The 19873-nt window shown below is 45.5% G+C and overlaps 1 protein-coding gene across 1 annotated transcript in view; it reads right to left on the reverse strand.

Annotated features, from left to right (window-relative positions):
* LOC103176602 (copine-9) overlaps positions 1 to 19873 on the reverse strand; it is a 113740-nt gene that overhangs the window by 82427 nt on the left and 11440 nt on the right. Inside the window, exon 3 of the mRNA XM_007890245.2 lies at positions 2644 to 2747. Within this exon, the coding sequence (XP_007888436.1) occupies positions 2644 to 2747 (104 nt within the window). The remainder of the gene's footprint in view (positions 1 to 2643; positions 2748 to 19873) is intronic.

The raw sequence follows: 19873 nt of genomic DNA on the forward strand, positions 1-19873 counted from the left end.
TGAAGCACTTTGAGATATCCTCTTGAATTGAAAGATGCTGTATCAAATGAAAGGAGTAATATATCTTGGTCTTCTCCACTGTGTGCTAGCCATCTGCCTAAAGCTAAAACAGTAATCCCATTCGCTTCTTGCCCCCTTTAATATATTTGCTCCTCACCATGTTGCAGACAAACACAATGGTGTTTATTTAACTGTGTGTAATTGGCAAGGGTTGCTTACTCAGTGTGAGCGGGTTGACACCTGGGGGAATGTCTGGGACAGTTCCACGTGTTAAATGTTGTTATCTCTGACAGGTCAGACTAGGGAATAGAAGCGTAGTATAATTAGCTGAGAAATACAAACATCTGTGAGGCTCTAACTACTGAGTAACATCATCATACATGTTATCTGTGTGTGTGTGGTGGGGGGGGAGGGTGGGTTGGTGGGTAGGATGTATGTGGTGACATTATCTGCATATGCATATGTGCATTTCTGTGTATATGTAATTGTGTGGGCTCTACTGGGTCCGGACTCCTCCATGTCCCCGAATTCTCCGCTCCACCATCGGTGGTCGTGCCTTCAGCCACCATCCCCTCAAACTTTAGAACTCCCTCCCTCAACTCCTTCACCTCGCCCCCTCGTTCCCCATCTTCAGGTCGCGCCTGAAGACCTTCCTTTTCGACCGCACCTACGGTCACCTTCCCCCACCCCCTGGCTCGGTCTTAGGCTCCATCATTGTTACGTACTCTGAGGCGCCGTCCGGCGTGGAGGGCGCCTTTAAGTGCAAGTTGCTATTGTTGTTGTAATTGTGTGTGTGCGCCCACCTAATCTAGTCCATATCTTGGCTGAATTAATCTCAGTCAGGGGAGTGGGTGGCAGTGCATCATCAGTGGCGCTGTCCTTGTCTTTGAAATAAGACATAAGACTGAGGTCCTGCCTGACTTTCAGGTTAAAGATCCCATGACACACACACCACACCACACACCACACCACACACAACACACACAACTCACCCCACCACACACCACACACACCACACCACACACAACACACCACACCACACACAAAACACCACACCACACACCACACACAACACACCACACAACACACAACACACCACACACCACAGCCCACACCACGCACCACACACCACGCACCACACAACACACCAGACACAACACGCCACACACCACACCACGCACAACACACTACACCACACACCACACACAACACGCCACACACCACATCACACACCACACCACACACTACATCACACACCACAGCACACACAACACACCACACACCACACACCACATACCACACAACACGTCACACACTACATCACACACCACACACTACATTACACACCACACAACACATCACACACCGCACCACACTGCACCAGATACCACACAGCACACCACACACACCACACCACACACTACACACAGCATACACACACCATACCACACACCACAAAGCACACACCATACCACACACCACACACAGCACACACCACATCACACACAGCACACCCCACACCACACCCCACACACCACACACACCACACACAGCATACACTGCTCCACACAACACATACCACACCAAACACACCACACACCAAAACACACACCACGCACCACATATAGCACACACCACATACCATACCACACACCACACACACCACACCACACACCAAAACACACACCACACATCACATGCCGCACCACACACCACATATAGCACACACCACACACACCATACCACACACATCACACACCACACCTACCACACCACACCACATGCCACACCACTCACACCACACCACACACCAAACCACACCAAACACACCACATATACCACACCACACAGGAAATCTGTGTCCTGCCCCTGCGGGCACCCATACATTCTGTTGAACTTCTCAAGTTTTAAATTTTCAGGAACATTTAATTCTTTCCCCCACCAATATTATAATCATTCAACTGAGGAATCTTTTCCTGGGCAGAGCCTGTGAGCTGCTCAGTGTTTGTATGGCTGGTGTGAAAGATTGCAGTCAGGTAAATCATTAGTGTTTGTCCCTTGTGGCTGGTTCCCTGCCAGCATTGAGAAGTAAAGATGTGGGGGAGCGGGAGAGGCTACAGAGCACAGACAGGACAGGTCAGGCTGCCCACACACAAATACACAGATACACTCACACCAACACACACCCCAACACACACTAACACCAACACCAAAATACTCATTAACAGACACTTGTTGGCCAGGAGCTCTGCTGAATGAAGGGATTGGCTGGGTCGGGAGGGTTTGAGATCACAGAGGTAGGGTGGGGGCGAGGCCATGGTGGGATTAAAGGTCAGAATGATGATCTTAAACTCACTCCGCGGGAGGATGAGGCGCCAATTGAGCCGAGCAAAAGTGGCAAGGCTCGTACCCTCTATCTTTCTGGTGCCCAAGAGGAGAGTGACAAGTAGCAGAGTCCCAGAACGAGAGGGTCTGATGTAACCGGCCCTTGCAGGATCTGCAAACTACACACCTCACAAACCAGACACCCGGACTCCAGCACTTTGGTCAGGATGGGTTTAAGGTGAGAGGTAGCCTCTGCCTCGCTCGTGTTGGGGGTGGTCAGAGCAGTGGCAGCTCACACAGGAAGCTTCATTTACTCACACATCAAAGCGAAGGCTCTGCTTCTCTTCAAAAAAGTAATCCAACACGAACTTGCGAACAAAGTCGGGGTTCAGCGAGTTTTCAATCACTTCAGTCCTTCCGTACTGAGGGGAGAAGCACAAAGTCAGTGAGATGTCTGCAGGAACCTACCTTTGGGAACACAGTTGTAACTTATAATAATAATAATAATCCCTGCATTTGATATTGCGCCTTATCACATCTTCTATCCGTCTCAAAGCGCTTCACAGAATATACTGTAAAGTAAATTGACTGTATATTTTGTGAGCGAAAAGCGGCAGCCAATTGCGCACAGCTGTGCCCCACAAATAGCTATAACATCTCCCATCCGGTTCACCCAGTTCAATTAAGGGGAGAGTGATAAGAAACAGAATTAGACAAGCTGTTGCAGAGCTTCATACAGAAAAGAAATGGATCAAAAGAATAAATAGAGTTTGTACGATGGCAGGTGAAAAAAGCAATTGAAGCTTTTCAATTTCTCTTCAGTGAAGTCAGCTGGTCTCGCTCAATCATAGGCTGGAGATAACACTCAGTGACTGCAGAACAGAATTACAAAGGGTGGGGGCAGAGAGGCTGAAGGCTGTGGAGAGCTCTGACTGCAAGGAAGAGGATTTTTAACTCAATCCTCTGGGGGATGGGGAGCCAGTCGACCCTGGCGAGGGTAGGGTTGATAGGGTCACAGAGCCTGGTGCGGGAGAGGACACAAGCTGCAATTCTGAATTATCTGCAGCTTGTAGGGCAGTGTTGCATTATCAGAGGTGCTGTTCTTCAGTTGAGAAATTAAACTCATGTCACGTCTGCCTGTTCAGGTTACCGTTACTTCTGTTTTTAAGAAAAGTAACAAAAGTGACCCAGGAAACTACAGACCAATAAATTTGATGCCCAATCTAGGTAAAATTATGGAGGCTCATATTAAGGATAAAATCATGCAATGCAGTGCCTCGACAGAAATAAAATCGTAGATGATATTATGAGTTCATGAAGGGGAGGTCTTGCCAATCTAATTTACAGGTTGTTTGACAGTCATAAGCACAGTGGCTAAGCTTGCTGATGACACCAAGCTAATGATGGTGGTAGATTGCGAAGCTGGACAAGATAGATTACAGGAGGATTTGAACATACTTGGGAATTGGGCAGATCGGTGTCAGATGAAATTCAATGTGGAGAAATGTAAAGTACTTGTCATGGGGACAAAAAAAAATGTATGGAAAATTAAAAGGACCTGGGATTCCTGATTGACAATAAATTGAAGCTCTTGCAACAATGCTCTGTGGCAGTGAGTAAAGCAAACCTGATGTTGGGATGCATCAAAAGATCAATAGAAAGCCAAAATAATGGGGTAATCCTGCCACTGTATAAATCATTGGTGAGACTATACTTAGTACAGACCATACTGTGTACGGTTCTGATCACTGCAATACAAAAAGGATATGGGAGAAATTGAGACGATACAGAGGAGGGCAACCAGAATGATTGAGGGAATGGAGGGTCTGGATCATGAGAAACGACTAAGTAAATTGGGTATGTTCACGCTGGAGATTGAGTGGTGATATGATTGCTGTCTTTATGATTCTAAACGGGCTAGATCGACTTCAAGATCCTCCCCTTGTCTTCAAATCTCTCCACTCCTCTGCAGCCCCCTACCTCTCTGACCTCCTCTCCGTTGCCTTCTTTCCACCGGGTCTGGCTTCCTCCTTGTCCCCCAAATCCTCTGCTCCACCCTCGGCGGCCGCGCCTTCAGCCACTACACCCCGAGGCTCTAGAACTCCCTTCCTAACTCTCCTCGCCTCGCCCCCTCTCTTCCTATTTTCAGGTCTCGGATGAAGACCTTTCTTTTCGACTGCGACTTTGTTCCTCCCCCTCCCCCTGGCTCGGCCCCTGGATCCATTACTGTGAAGCGCTCTGAGACGCCGTCCGATGTGGAGAGTGCTATATAAATCCAAGTTGTTGCTGTTGTTGTTGTTGTTGTAGACAATGTAGATCATGACAGGCTGTTTCAAGTAGTCCAGAGTAATAAAACTAGTGAACATGGACTGCGATTGAAGGGGAGTAAATTCAGAACAAATCTACAGAAACACTATTTCAGTGAGCAAATAGTGAACCTGTGGAACAGGCTCCTGAGAGAGACAGTTGAAGCAGGAAATGTTGATTCCTTCAAACACCGATTAGATAGCTTTCTTTTATGAAATAACATTATGGGATACAGTAAATATGTATTTTGGGACATATGTGCCTGCTACAGCCAGGAAGGTGGAAGGCAGACGAGATGGAACTCTGTCTTTTTTTAGTCTATAATTCTTATGTTCTTATGTTGAGGAGGGAACAATTAGGAAGGCCGACAAGCAGGGAGTTGGCGTAGTCGAGCCTAAATGTAATGAATGCCTGGGTGAGGGTCTTGGCGACCTAAGGGGAAAGGCAGTGGCAGAGCAGGGCGATGTTGCAGAGGTGGGGGAAGGCAGAGTGGGTCATGGCCACGGATGTGGAATAGAAAGGACAGTTGAGCGTCAAACAAGACTGGCTTAGTAAGGTGGCGTGTGCATCCTTGGATGGTAATGCTGCCAGCGGCTGAGGTGTGGAGGCTGTCATTTGTCACTTTAACCTCTATGCTGTGGGCAGCACGGAAACCCAATTCGAAGGGTACATAGAGGGAGTGGTGGGAGAAGAAGGAGCGAAGCTGGGAAGCAATGACTCATTCCAGCCAAGTGAATTGGTTGCTGATCGCATTGCTTATATATTAACATTCACTTGATTTCTATGATTTCTTATTGTCTCTAGGTTAATGCTCCAGTGCAGTGCTGTGGCTCTAAAATAGGAGATACCTGTGGAGTCCTGTAGCTCAGTGGTTAGAGCATTCGCCTTGCAAGCGAGACACCTGGGTTGAATTTCAGGCAGGGTGAAACCTTGGGCAAGTTTATTTACTCCACACGCCTAATAATAATCCCTCCAAAACAATAATAAATTGGTCATTTTCAATCCACGACTGTTTGTGGAAGACTGCTACGTGTAATTGGCTGCCGTGTTTCACCCACAGATATACAGTCAATTCACTTTACAGTATATTCTGTGAAGCGCTTTGAGACATCTAGAAGACGTGAAAAGCGCTATATCAAATGCAAGGATTATTATTATTATAGGAAAAACTATAGTTGAGGAAAAACTTCTTCACTCAGAGGTAGCGAATTTATGGAATTCTCTATCCCAAAGTGCTGTAGATGCTCAGTCCTTGAACATATTCAAGACTGAGATTGATAAGATTTCTTGTGGATAAAGGGATTAAGGGTTATGGGGATAAGGAGGGTAGGTGGAGTTAGAATAGATCAGCCATGATCTTACTGAATGGTGGGGCAGGCTAGAATGGCCTACTCCTGGTCCTAATTCTTATGTTCTTATGTCTGCCTATTCAGATGGGTGTTAGCAACAACAACAACTTGCATTTAGATTGCGCCCCTCACACAGGGTAGTGTCCCAGAGTGCTTGACAGTGGTGGAGCATGACGCCGAGCCAGGGGGAGGGGTAAGTGACCATTGGTATGGTCGAATAGGAAGGTCTCTTCAGGCGCGACCTGAAAATGGGGAACAAAGGGACAAGGCAGAGGGATAGAGGAAGAGTATTTCAGAGCTTTGGGGCATAGCAGCTTTAAGTGCGGTCACCAATGGTAGAACGAAGGGTATGGGGGTCATGGAGAAGGCCGGAGCCAGTCAAGCAGAAGCAGTGTTGTGGGTTGTGGGGTAAGCAGCACCTTGGGATGTCCTCCCGACGTGAAAGGCGCTCTATAAATGAAATCTTGTTGTTGTTGTTGTAAGCAGGTCGGAGAGGTAGGGAGGTGCCAGGGCATGAAGGGATGTGAAAATGAGTTTAGGGATCTTGAAATCGGCCTGCTCGGTGATGGGGAGCAAGTGGAGCTTGGCTAGAACTGGTATGATGGAGGTATGGAGTTTAGCACGGGTGAGTATGTGGGCAGTGGATTTTTGGATCAGTTGAATCCTGTGCATGGTGGAGCTGGAGAGATCAACTTGCCCAAGATCAAGAGGGCATTTGAAAAGTTCAGTCGGGAGGTGACGAACTCATGAATAAGTGTTTCAGTTGCATCTGGGGTAAGGTACGGTCGGAGCCAGGTAATATGGTGGAGGTGGAAGAAGGCATTCCTGGTGAAGGAAGGACAGCTGTGGGTCGAACCTGATGCCTAGGTTGCGCATTGGTTCGGTAAGTCTGGGGGAATAGGCCAGGGAGGTTGAGGAAGTCAGCCGCAGGATAGAAGACATTGATGGAAGCCAATGAGTATGGCTGCCGTCTTGACAACATTGAGTTGTAGGGTACAATATTTTTGGTTTGTTTGTGGGATATTGCAGTGTGCAATTGGCTGCTGGTTCACCTACAAAATGCACAGTCACACTTTACACTTTACAGCAAATCTTTTGAAGCGCATTGAGCCATCTTTCTGAAGTAAAAAACACACGTTATTCGGTACAATATTTTGGTCAGCCAGATTTCTGACACATGCAGCGACCCATCTAAATACTTAAGAGTATCCAAACCAAACTGAGAGTTCCACATATGCATACCACCTTTACTCATAATAACTCTCATGTGTATATTATATAACACCATCATATATAACTGTGTGAATTACTCCTACACCCTTCCATGGATTTCTTCACCAATAGAAATCCCTCTTGAATTTGTCATATAACAATTTACCTCCACCACTTCCTGAAGTGTGCGCTCCTCACAATGACCGTTCTGTGCAGCTGAATCTGAGCCTTCCCTCTGCAGCTCCCTGCATGGTGTGCGGACAGATGCTGCCGTGCTTCCCACAGCATAGAGGTTGAAGTGACAAGGGGGGTGGGTGTGAAAGGAAGGGGTGATGTCAGCATTGAGCTTCCGATTCCCGTTCCATAAAACTGCTTGGGCTGAGGAACAATTACGATGATTGAACCACAAGAGTGGGTTGGAGGAAGAAAGCCCTTCAGTCTCTTTGATCTCCCACACCCACCCACCCTACCATCCTCCCATGATAATAATACTTATATTTGCTACAGCTTCTTTAATGTTTATATGAACAGGCAAATTGAACATTGGTTTTAATGTCTCATCTGAAAGATAATATCTCCAACAATGCAGCTTTCCCACAGCACTGCACTAGATTGTCAGCCTACACTGTGAGCCCAAAATCCTGACGTGGGACTCGAAAATACAACCTAATTTATTATAGGGTCTACAAAAACAATTACAAATTGCATTTATATAGCGCCTTTCACATGGGGAGAACATCCAAAAGCGCTGGACAAAGAGGCATTTGCACTCAAGCTGGGGGTTTGGATCAGAGAGGGGTGGAGGGCAAGGCGGTTGGAATAAGGAAGATTGGCCTAGGATAAGACAGAGGGACTCCAGGTTGGAGTTTCAGAGGGTGTGGACAGAAAGGCTGAAGGCCCAATCACCGATAGTGGGGCAGACAGAGGACATAGAGAAGGCCATTGCCTGCCAATCCGAGAGAGCGGACAGGTTGGATTAACAAGAGCTGAGTGGAAAGAGTCCCTGCGCCCAGTAACTGTTCTTTCTTTCCAAGTCTTGTTGATGAGTCAGGTTGGCTATGCTGTCATCAGCAGTGCCCTGGAATACTGCAGGCCACCTGGTTGAGAACTGGACTACAAATATGAGGACAAGGATCTTTAACTTGATCCTCTAGGGGATGGGGAACCAATGAAGCCGGGCAAAGATTGGGGTGATCGGCTGCAGAGCTTACTGTGGGAGAATCAAGTAGATTCTTTAAAGAGTCTGGTGCTCCACATTGCCGTGGATGTTGTTGACGGCTGTATTGGGATCAGATGTAAAACAGATTCTTGGAACAACGCAAGTGGAGTCAACTGGTGACTGATGTACTGTCCATTCCCGTGAGGCTGCTTTTTCACCATGGGCAAGATCGGCAACTGTGATGGTCAGTCGGCCCTGACTCATTTTATCTGTTAATTTGGATCAGTGAGGCACCGTGGATTATGGGTTTAAAGGCTGGGGTCTTTTAAAGTGATACAAAATTGGGGCTGTTTGGAACGTGTTACCATGTTGTATTATTTGTCAATCCACAGCATAGTTTAGATTTAATAACTATTTTACTTCAACTCTCATCAACGCTCTGCCCAGTCCCTGTCCCAGAATCCTTTTATGTTTCCTGCTTGCTTCTCATTGGTCAATGTCCAATTGCCAATTTAGCTTTAAAGCAATATGCAACACGTGTTGTGCAACTGTCATGGGGAGATGTCCTTTAATAGCTCAGCGTTAGCCTGAGCCTTTTATGAGCAGACAGGCAACTGTGGATCACAATACAAGTATTTTGACAGCTGGGAGGACGTGAGACATTAGCAGTAATTGCACCAAATGCATGACTATATCAACCTGTCAGAGACTGAGACTGTCAGAGCACAACTTCCCTCAGCATCAGTCTGACACTCCCATGCCTCCCACTACTCCAATGGAGTTTCTCCATCAAACTATTCTAAAGGGACTAGATGATAAACTGTTTCATCTTGTCCTGAACAGTACAACCTATAGAAACCTATAAGATCATCAAAGGACACGATAGAGTAGATAGTGGGAGATTGTTTTCCCTGGTTGGAGAAACTAAAACCAGGGGTCACAACCTTAAAATCAGAGACCAGCCCTTTCGCACTGAGTTGAGGAAGAACTTCTTCACTCAAAGGGTGGTGAATGTATAATAATAATAATAATAATAATAATCCTTGCATTTGATATAGCGCTTTTCACGTCGGGAGGACGTCCCAAAGCGCTTCACAGAACACACTGTAAAGTGAATTGACTGTATATTTGTGGGCGAACGCGGCAGTCAATTGCGCACAGCAATGTCCCACAAACAGTCGTAGATTGAAAATGACCAATTTATTATTGTTTTTGGTTTTGGAGGGATTATTATTAGGCTCTGTGTGGAGTAAGGAAACTTGCCCAAAGTTTCGCCCTCTGCCTGGAATTGAACTCAGGTCTCTCACTTGCAAAAGCGAGTGCTCTAACCACTGAGCTACAGGACTCCACAAAGGTAGTGCTTTAAAACCACTCTGGTTGCACCACGCACCAATTTCTCAGACTGTGGGTGGGCTAAGGATTCATTCTATTCATACAGACTAGCAATACAAGTTATACATTCCTGATTTTCTAGATTGCTAATGTCTGGAGGCCAGAATAAACCCAGATGGTACTTTCAAACAACTGCATGTGAATGGAACTCACTACCCCAAAGGGCTGTTGACGCTCAGTCCTTGAACATATTCAAGACTGAGATAGATTTCTTGTTGCAAAAGGTATTAAGGGATATGGGGATAAGGCAGGGTTAGGTTATTAGCTGGAGTTAGATAACATAACATAACATGTAGGAGCAGGAGTAGGCCATTCGGCCCTCCACTAGTCACATCCCGCCAATCCGAAAAGGACCCGTTTATCCCTACTCTTTGTTTCCTACCCATTAACCATTCCCCAATCCACGTTAATACGCTCCCCCCAATTCCATGTGCCCTTATCTTTTGGACTAACCTTTTATGCAGCACCTTATCGAATGCCATCTGGAAGTCCAAATAGACCACATCCACTGATTCACCCTTATCTAGTTTACTGGAAATGTCCTCAAAAAAACTCTATGAGATTTGTCAAACATGATTAGAAGATCAGCCATGATTGAATGGCGGGGCAGGCTCGAATAGGCCGAATGGCCTACTCCTGCTCCTACATGTTATGTTATGTTAACCAGAGGACACAGCCTGCAATTGAAAGGAGGTAAATTCAAGCCTAATCTGCAGAAACATTATTTCAGTGACTGAGTGGTAAATATATGGAACAGGCTCCCTAGATGGAAGGAGGAAGTGTTGATTTGTTCAAATGGAAATTAGATGGATTTCTTTTAGAAAATAATATTTTGGGACACACTATATGAGTAATTTGAGATATGATATATAGTACAACAACACCAACTTGGACTTATATAGCGCATTCCATGCAGAGTAGCATCTTAGCGAGCTTAACAGTGGTGGAACCTGACTCTGAGCTGGGGGGGAGGGGGGAAGAAGCCCTAAGCACGGTCAAAGAGGAAGGTTTTCAAGGGACTTAAAAAAGGGGAGAGAGGGGGGAAGGCAGAGAGATTGAGGTAGTGTGTTCCTGAATTATGGGGCATAGTGGCTGAAAGCGTGACCTCTGATGGGAGGTGGCAAGATGTGCGATGAGCAGGAGTCTAGTGCCAGTCGAGCGGAGGGGCCAGGTGGTGGATTGGGGAGTGAGGAGGTCAGAGAGGTAGGGAAGTGCCAGAGACTGAAGGGATTTGAACACAAGTATGAAGATCTTAAATCCGTTCAGTGATGGGGAGCCAGTGAAACCTGGCCAGAACTGGTGAGATGTGGGTACATAGTTTGGTCCGGGTCAATATGGGGGCAGCAGAGTTCTGAATCAGCTGGTTCTTTTGAATGTTCGAGCTGGGGAAACCAGTGAGAAGTGCGTTTGAGTAATCCAAGTGGGAGGTGATAAACGAGGGTTTCAGATGCATCTGGGATAAAATTCGGAGGCAATGTGGCGGAGGTGGAAGAAGGCGGTCCTGGTCAGGGACTGGATGTGGGGGAGGAAGGACAACTGGGGGTCGAACCAGACACCTAGATGGTGCACTGGTTCGGTGAGTCTGAGGGAGAGCCCAGGGAGGTTGAGGAGTTTAGATCTGCAGGAGTGTGGAGTATGGCTTCTGTCTTGTCCATATTCAGCTGCAGGAAGTTTACACTCATCCAGGCCTTGATGTCTGCCAGACAAGCTGATAGAACATTGACGGACCTGGAGTTGGTACTGGAGGAGGCAAAGGAGATTTGTGTGTCATTCGCATATGTGGAAGTTTACCCGTGTCTGCAGATGACATTGCCCAGAGGGAGCATATAGATAAGGAAAAGTAGAGGGCCAAGGATGGAGCCCAGAGGTACTTCCGCAGGTGACCGGGCGGGGGCGGGAGGAGAAACCATTTGCTGAGATAAAATGTAGGTGGTTGGTTATGTAGGACTCAAGCCATGCAAGTGTGGCAGATGGGGGAGGAGAGGTGATGGAGGAGGATGGCATAGTCGACTGTGTCGAACGCAGCAGAAAGATGCAGGAGGACAAGGAGACAGAGGGAGCCCTGGTTACAGAAAAAGAGAATGTCGTTTGTGACCTTGACAAGCGCTGTCTCTTTGCTGTGGGCAGGACGAAAACCAGACTACAAGGGCTCGAGGAGGGAGTGGAGAGAGAGGTGTGACTAAAGTTGACCTGCAGCAATGTGTTCCATGACTTTGGCAAGGAAGGGTAGGTTGGAGATGGGATGGTGGTGTGAGAGATTAGAGGGATCAAAGGAGGGCTTTTGAGGAGGGGTGTGATGATAACGGTTTTCAAGGAGAGTGGAACAGAGCATGAGGAGCGAGACTGGTTGATGTGGTCGGCCAGCAGATGTGGGGAAAGATGGTATAGTTGAGTGACCAGCAGCTGGGTGGGGAGGGTGTCGAGGCAGCAGATGGTGAATTTCATCTGGGTGATTGTGATTGAGAGGGAGGAGGGAGAAACGGGGGCAAACGAATGCAAGGAGGGGTTAGTGGCAGGACCGTGGCAGAGGGAGAAGGCGGTGTGGATGGTCTGGGTGAGGTGGAAAAGGACATGGGGTGGGAGGACGATGCAGCCAATCGGATGTTTGGTTGCATTTACATTTATATACATAGTAAATGTATATGCTTGGAAGACCCAGGCAACTTTGGATGTAAGGTTCCCAAACCTTTCCTCTCGGTTGTAGACTAATACATGCAGAATTAATTACTGTCAACATTTTCATTATGTTACATGTTACATTATTGTAACCTGGTTGGTAGAAGGCAAACTCAATGGACCTTGGTCCTTTTCGTCCTAAATCCTACGTTCCTATCGTCTAATTCAAACTTTACAATGTTGGATTCCATGTAAAATCAAATCACGAGTTCCCGGCTGGCCATGTATCTTAGTGAATCCTAATCATGGAGGTGCTGAGCCAGTTCAATAAAAGATGCAGGTTCATGTTGTGCTGAGTTAACTGGTCCCAGCAGCAGGGCTCAAAATCCCCAGGAGCCTTTTATTTGTAAGGTTAAGGGAATCAAACAAGGTTCACCACTCTCCTGGTCAATGAGAACTCCCCCTTACCCCCCCCCATCCCGCCCTAGCTGGAATGTACTTATGTTGGGAATATCAAAGGAGAAAAGGACCATACTGTGATGTCCTTCACTCACCAATATTCTTCTGACACTCACTGTCTCACTATCGAGTCTCACTGTCGAGTCTTACTGCTTCAGTCTCAAGTCCCCTTATTAAAGGGCTATGTAAATATAAGTTGTTGCTGCTGTTAAATTGATGCCCTCCAGTCACTAAATAGACTCATTTATTAAATGGTCATTGTTTATCAAAAATGTGAGAATTATCACATCATATCTCGTAGTTTTCACTCCTGAATCCCCAAACCATGGAACCATGCCTGGAACCACAGGGACACTCAACCCTTAGTTTATACAGAAGTATTGAAAGTGTTCTCATTCAAAGCTCTCTTAGATTCCAGTTGCTTGAATCAAATCTATTATTAACACAATTGCAAGTTGGCAATTTGTCATTAATATTGAATTGCTTCTTCCGTTGAAGTCCACACATGTAATTACACAGCCATTCTTTTATTAAGTGTGTCAGCCTGGCTCAGTGGCACCTCTCACCTCTGAGTAAGAAGGTTGTGGGTACAAGCACCACGTCGGGTTATGAGTTCAATCATCACATTGGGACTTGGAATCACATAATCTAAGATGACACACAATACAGTGCTGGGGGTGGGGTGGGGGGGGGGCGGTGGTGTTGCATTGTTGCAGATACTGTCCTTCTGATGAGATATTAAACTATTAAACTGCGGTTCTGTTCAGTAAAGATTCCACGGCACTATTCAAAAAGAGAAGGGAGTTTCTCTCTCCAGGTGTCCTGGCCAACAATCCCCCAAATAAAATTGGCCACTCACTCCATGGCTGTTTGTGGGACATTGCTGTGTTCAAACTGGCTGCTGTGTTTCACCCACAAAATACATAGTCACTCCACTTTACAGTATATCCTGTGAAGCACTTTGAGTCATTTTGACGATGTGATAAGACACTTGTGGACTCCTGTTAGACATTGGTTAGAGCACTCGCCTCACAAGCGAGAGGTGTGGGTTCGATTCCAACCAGGGTGGGTCATTAGACAAGTTCCCTTACTCCACACGCCTCTGTTTACAAAGCAGTAAGTAGGTTGTTAGTCGATTGGTGGATCACTTTTCTGGGGGTAATAATTGCTTAAAAAGAATAATGAACTGGTCATTTCAATCCACGACTGTTTGTGGGACACTGCTGTGCGCAATTGACTGCCATGTTTCACCACAAAATATACAATCAATTCACTGTACAATGTATTCTGTGAAGCGCTTTGAGACATCTCGAAGACATGATAAGGCGCTATATCAAATGCAAGGATTATTATAATTATTTTTATTGGACAACGTCCAACATAGTTGAGTTTCACATTCCATCTTACATACAGCACTTTGAAGAAAGGTGTCCGCCTGGCACAGTGGCAGCACTCTCACCTCTGGGTCAGAAGGTTTATGGGTTCAACCCCTACTTGGGACTTTGAGCCTACGGTCCAAACTGACACTCCAATACTCGGAATGCGCTGGATTCTTGGAGTTTGCCTTCTGGATGAGACATTAACAAACTGTTCAGGTGGACGGTAACAATTCCGTGGTGCTATCCCAAAAGAGCAGGGAGTTTCTCCTGATTTCTTGGTCAACAATTTTTAAGGTGAAATTAACCATTCACTCCATAGCTGTTGGTGGAACATTGCTGTGTACAAATTGCCCATTGGCTTCAATTGCACATTTAAGTAAATCCTGTGAAGTGCATTAAGACATTTTGATGTTTATAGGTGTTATTAAATCAAAATGTCTCAAAGCACTTGGATATATTAAATGTAAGGATGTGTATGAGAACCCTTTAGTGTTGATAAACTGTGTTGGAAAGGGATCAACGAGGAGCTGGGGGGTGGGTCATGTGTTCTGAAGTCCTGAGGTGTGCTGGTCAAGAAGTGAACTAGAGAAAGAACTTGCATATTTATATAATCTTGTCATCTTAAGGTTTGATAACTGTTTTGTTGGCAAATGGGGCAGCCATCATAGGTTCAGAAAGGTCTCACAAACAGCTGTGAATTACCAGCTTATCAAGAGGATTATTGGCCATGACACAGCGAGAAATGTCCTGCTCTACTGGTATCAGTCATCGGATCTTTATTGTTCACCTGAAGAACAGGGCAGGCTGGATCAGGGAGGAAAGGGGGAAAGGGGAATCAAAGATGTAAGATTCACTTGGGGAGAAGATAAGTTAAATTGCAGGATTTCTTGAATAAGGAATCTGGATGGCACTAGCGCAGAGTCTTTCTGGTAACCGGAGACATTTAGTGCGAGCCTAACTATCCCAATGCTGCGTTCCCGTGGGCTGGCGAGAATTCGAACAGTAAATTGCACATCATGAATAATACAATAATCCTTACATTTGATATAGTGCTTTCATATCAGGGAGTCCTGGTCTGCACGTACCTCCACACAATGGAGTAAAAGTTTCAAGAATGGCCCTGATATTGGCAGAGAGAGGAACTAAGTTTATTTTTAAAACCATATACTGCATTAATGTACATTCCCTGGTCACACCATCACTCCCATTATAGTTTTGAATGAGAGCCACAGGAACTGTAGCCAATGTTATTTCCATGGGAATGTGGGAAGTTAATACCTGCATCTTGAGAATTAAGAAAAGGTCCAGATTGTGCTCGGATGGTAATGTATGCTCAAAGGCTTTTTGTACATTATTACTTGAGTGCCTGCTCAGTTTATTATCTAACTGTAATTTATGCTGTATGCAAAGAGAGTAGTAATATATAGCCTCGCTCACTGTCTAACTGCAGTGTAACCGCACAGTCACCCCATCTCACTGCACAGAATACTGTGTATTCAGCAGGGTGAGGGTTATTCACTGTTTAACTGGCTGGAGTAAACTTAGAACAAGACTTTCAGATATGGCAAGGCAACAGGACAAGAGGCCACAGGTTCACTGGGAGGAGGTTATGTTTAGGACAGACACTAGGAAGTATTTCTTTACACAGAAAGGCACTAGGAACGGTGGTTGATGCCAGAAACCTGGTTTGATTTATTAAACAGCTGGACGCTGTAATGGCAAAACAGAGGGATGGAAATTCTGAAAGGGTGAAATGCTGTCTTCATCCAAACCTCTCTTGTAAGATTGCTTCTCCTCCAGGGATTCCTTTTGACGTGACAGTGCTGTCAAGTTCAGGATTTAAGGGCAGAGACAAGAGAAATCTGTGACACAAACAGCAGGAGGTCATTCGACTCATGTGTTGGGTGTAAATTGTTTTCTGTATGTGTGAAATTCACTTGATGAAGCCATTGGAAAAAGCGTGCTGATAGAATAAAGGAAAGGGACATTACTCTCTCTCTCTCTGGCTTCTCCCATTACAATGAGAATATGTACATTTAACACAGCATCTTTCACGTCAGGAGGGAGTCATAGACTGCTTCAAAGGATTTATTGTGAAGTGACTGTGTATTATGTAGGCGAACACAGCAACTAATTTGCACACAGCATGTCTCACAAACAGTCATGGAGTGAATGACCAATTTTATTTGGGGGATTGTCGACCAAAACACCAAGAATGAAACTCCCTACTCTTTTTGAATAGTGCCATGGGATCTTTAACATCCAGCTGATAGGCAGATGCACCCGGGGTTAACGTCTCATCCAAAAGATGGCACCTCTATCATTGGAATCTCCCAACACTGCATTACAGCATCAGCCTAAACTATATGAGTTCCAAGTCCTGATGGGCGGATTGAACCCACAGCCTTCTGACTCAGAGTCAAAAGCACTAATGATTAAGCCAAGCTTTTTCAAAGTAGTTTAGAGATTTTAAAGTGTGTTAAGGTAACCAAAGCATGATAACTAGAGTGAATCCTCACAGTCCAGCCACTTGTGGTGAGTTGTGGCTTCGTAGAAACAAGAGCCTCAAAGTCTGGTTGAACAGCCGGGGAGGTGAAGTGAAATCTTTACGAGCTTCTACTTCAAGCTTTTCTCACATTCTGATGTGTGTCTGTCTTGGAACTGAAAGGCTTTCTCTGTCTCACACAGCCCTGCCAGGCACATTATTTATAAAAGCTTTGATGTTTATTCAGATCATTGCAAAAATCAGAAATACTACCGCTTGATCCATCACCCCACTGAACACCAGACAAACCAAAGCTGCTCAGCTTTATTGCTTACTATTATATTGCCATAAGCTGGTTATTGAAGATTAAAGGAAAGAGATGAGTTATTTTTCAGCATTCTGCATCTCAAGCCAACAGGTGAATGACAGGGTTCAACTCTTAATCAAATAGAAAATGAGCAGTCGGTGTGATAATAATAATAAATCTTGCATTTGATATGCCGCATTATCATGTCTTCGAGACATCTCAAAGCGCATCACTGTAAAGTGTAGTGATTGTGTGTTTTGTGGGTGAAACATGGCAGCCAATTGCGCACAGCAGTGTCCCACAAACAGTCGTGGATTGAGTGACCAAATTTTTTATTTTTTGAAGGGATTATTACCACCAGAAAAGCAATCGGCAATTGACTAATTACCGGTTCCTACTTACTTCTAGGTAAACAGAGGCATGTGGGGTAAGGAAACTTGCCTAAGATTTTGCCCTGCCCGGGATGGGCTGGAGACACAACGGGACCAGCGCTGCTCGTAGACGTCAACAAAGAGGTAAAAGAAAATGAAAGGACCTCTCACAACCAGCAGCACTCATCTATCACAGTCAGACTCTATCACAATCAAACTCTATCACTGTTGGACTCCCAACCCAGAATCTGACCTCTATCCTCTGTAAGCTGTAATCCTTCTACACTCAAGTACGGACACATTAACTACATTAACTTTAACAAACAATAACCTTAACTACATTAACATTAAACACATTTGCATAAAGATACAGCTTTTATTCCCTTTAACCCCCCTTATGTCTCTCTATTTCCCCATCTCATTTCTGTCTAGTCTTTCCCGAGCTCCTCTCTACATCTCCTGTCTCTTTTTCTATCCTACCTCAACTCTTTCTCTCTCTTTCCCATCTTATTTCTCTCTCCCTCCATATTATGTCTATCTCTCTCTCATTCTCTCCATTTCATGTCTCTCTTATTCTCACTTTCTCCCATCCCATGTCTATTTCTCTACTTCTCATGTCTTGTAGTTTCAGTTGGGCTCAGTTGGTGGCACTCTTGTCACTGGGTCAGAGGACTATGAGCTCAAGCCCACCCTCTCTCTTTACATCTCATTCTTTCACTCCTCTTTAAGTATCAGGTCTCTCCCACTCTTTTCAACTCACATCTCTCTTTTCCTTATAACAATAATCCTTGCATTTGATATAGTGTCTTATCACATCTTTGAGACATCTCAAAGCACTTTACAGAATATACTGTAGAGTGAATTGACTGTATATTTTGAGGGCGAAACATGGCAGCCAATTGCGCACAGTAGTGTCCCACAGCCATGGATTTTTAAGAAATAAATCTTTTTGAAGGAATTATTACCCCCAGAAAATCATTCCCCCAATCGACTAACAACCGGATTCCTACTTTCTGCTAGATAAACAGAGGAGTATGGAGTAAAGAAACTTGCCCAATGTCGCACCCTGGTGGGAATCGAACCCACGTCTCTTGCTTGCAAGGCAAGCACTCTAACCAATGAGCTACAGAATACAGGACTTATATCTTGTTATATCTCATTTCATTCTATTTACATCCTAATGCTTGTCGGAAGTAAAGGAGAGCTTACTGTATAATTGTACTGCTTAAAAATCTGTATATACATTCAGGAAAGCAATCTGGGTGTATTTGGCTGAGTAAACACAATGAACAATAATGCCCTGAAGTAATATGTATTAGTTCTGGGCATCACACTTTAGGAAGGATGTCAAGGCCTTGGAGAGGGTGCAAAGGAGATTTACCAGGATGGTACCAGGAATGAGGGACTTCAGTTATCAGGAGAGGCTGGAGAAGCTAGGATTATTCTCCTTGGAGCAGAGAAGGTTAAGGGGAGATTTAATAGAGGTGTTCAAAATTATGAGGGGTGAACAGGGAGAAACTGTTTCCACTGGTGGGTGGGTCGGTAACCAGAGGACACAGATTTAAAATAGTTGCCAAAGAACCAGAGTGGAGTTGAGAATTTTTTTTTCACACAGCGAGTTGTTTAGTCTGGAATTCTTTGCTTGTAAGGGTGGTGGAAACCAATTTGATAACAACTTTCAAGAACAAAGTAGATAAATATTTGGGGAGGACAAATTTGCAGATCTAAGGGGAGAGCGCGGGGGAGTGGGATTAAGTTGGACAGCTCTTTCAAAGAGCCAGCACAGACATGGTGGGCCAAATGACCTCCTTCTGTGTTGAATATTTCTATGATTCTATGAAGTGCCCATTAGTTAACAATGACTTTTAAGCAAAACAGCAAGAACAACAGCAAATTGGATTCATATAGGGAGGGGAGGTGACCGTAAGCACGGTCAAAGAGGAAGGTTTTCAGGTTGGACTTGAAAAAGGGGAGAGAGGGGGCAAGGTGGAGAGACTGAGGGTGAGTGTTCCAGGGTTTTGGGACATAGTGGCTGAAAGTGCGACCTCCGATGGTGGGCTGAGGTTGAGAGGGACGGGCCAGTGCCAGTCAAGTGGAGGCACCGGGTGATGGATTGGGGAGTGATGAAGTCGGAGAGGAAGGGAGGTACCAGGGAGTGAGTAGATTTGAACATGAGAGTGAGGATCTTGAAATTGATCTGTTCGGATGGGGAGCCAGCGGAGCCTGGCCAGAACTGGTGATATGTTGATACAGAGTTTGGTCTGGATCAGTATACGGGCAGCAGAGTTCTGAATGAGCTGGATCTTTTGAATAGTGGAGCTGGGGAGACAGGCGAGGAGTGCAGTTGAGTAATCTAGGCGGGAGGTGACAAACCTATGCACGAGGGAAGGTGCAAAGGATGGAGTTCCAGAGGATGGGGGCAGAAAGGCTAAAGGCCTGACCTCCAATGGTGGAGCAGGCAGGGCAGGGGACATGGAGCAGACCAGCAGAGGGAGCGGATACATTGGTAGCA

Source organism: Callorhinchus milii, unplaced genomic scaffold, assembly GCF_018977255.1.
Source record: "Callorhinchus milii isolate IMCB2004 unplaced genomic scaffold, IMCB_Cmil_1.0 Scaffold12, whole genome shotgun sequence".
Classification (NCBI taxonomy): Eukaryota; Metazoa; Chordata; class Chondrichthyes; order Chimaeriformes; family Callorhinchidae; genus Callorhinchus; species Callorhinchus milii.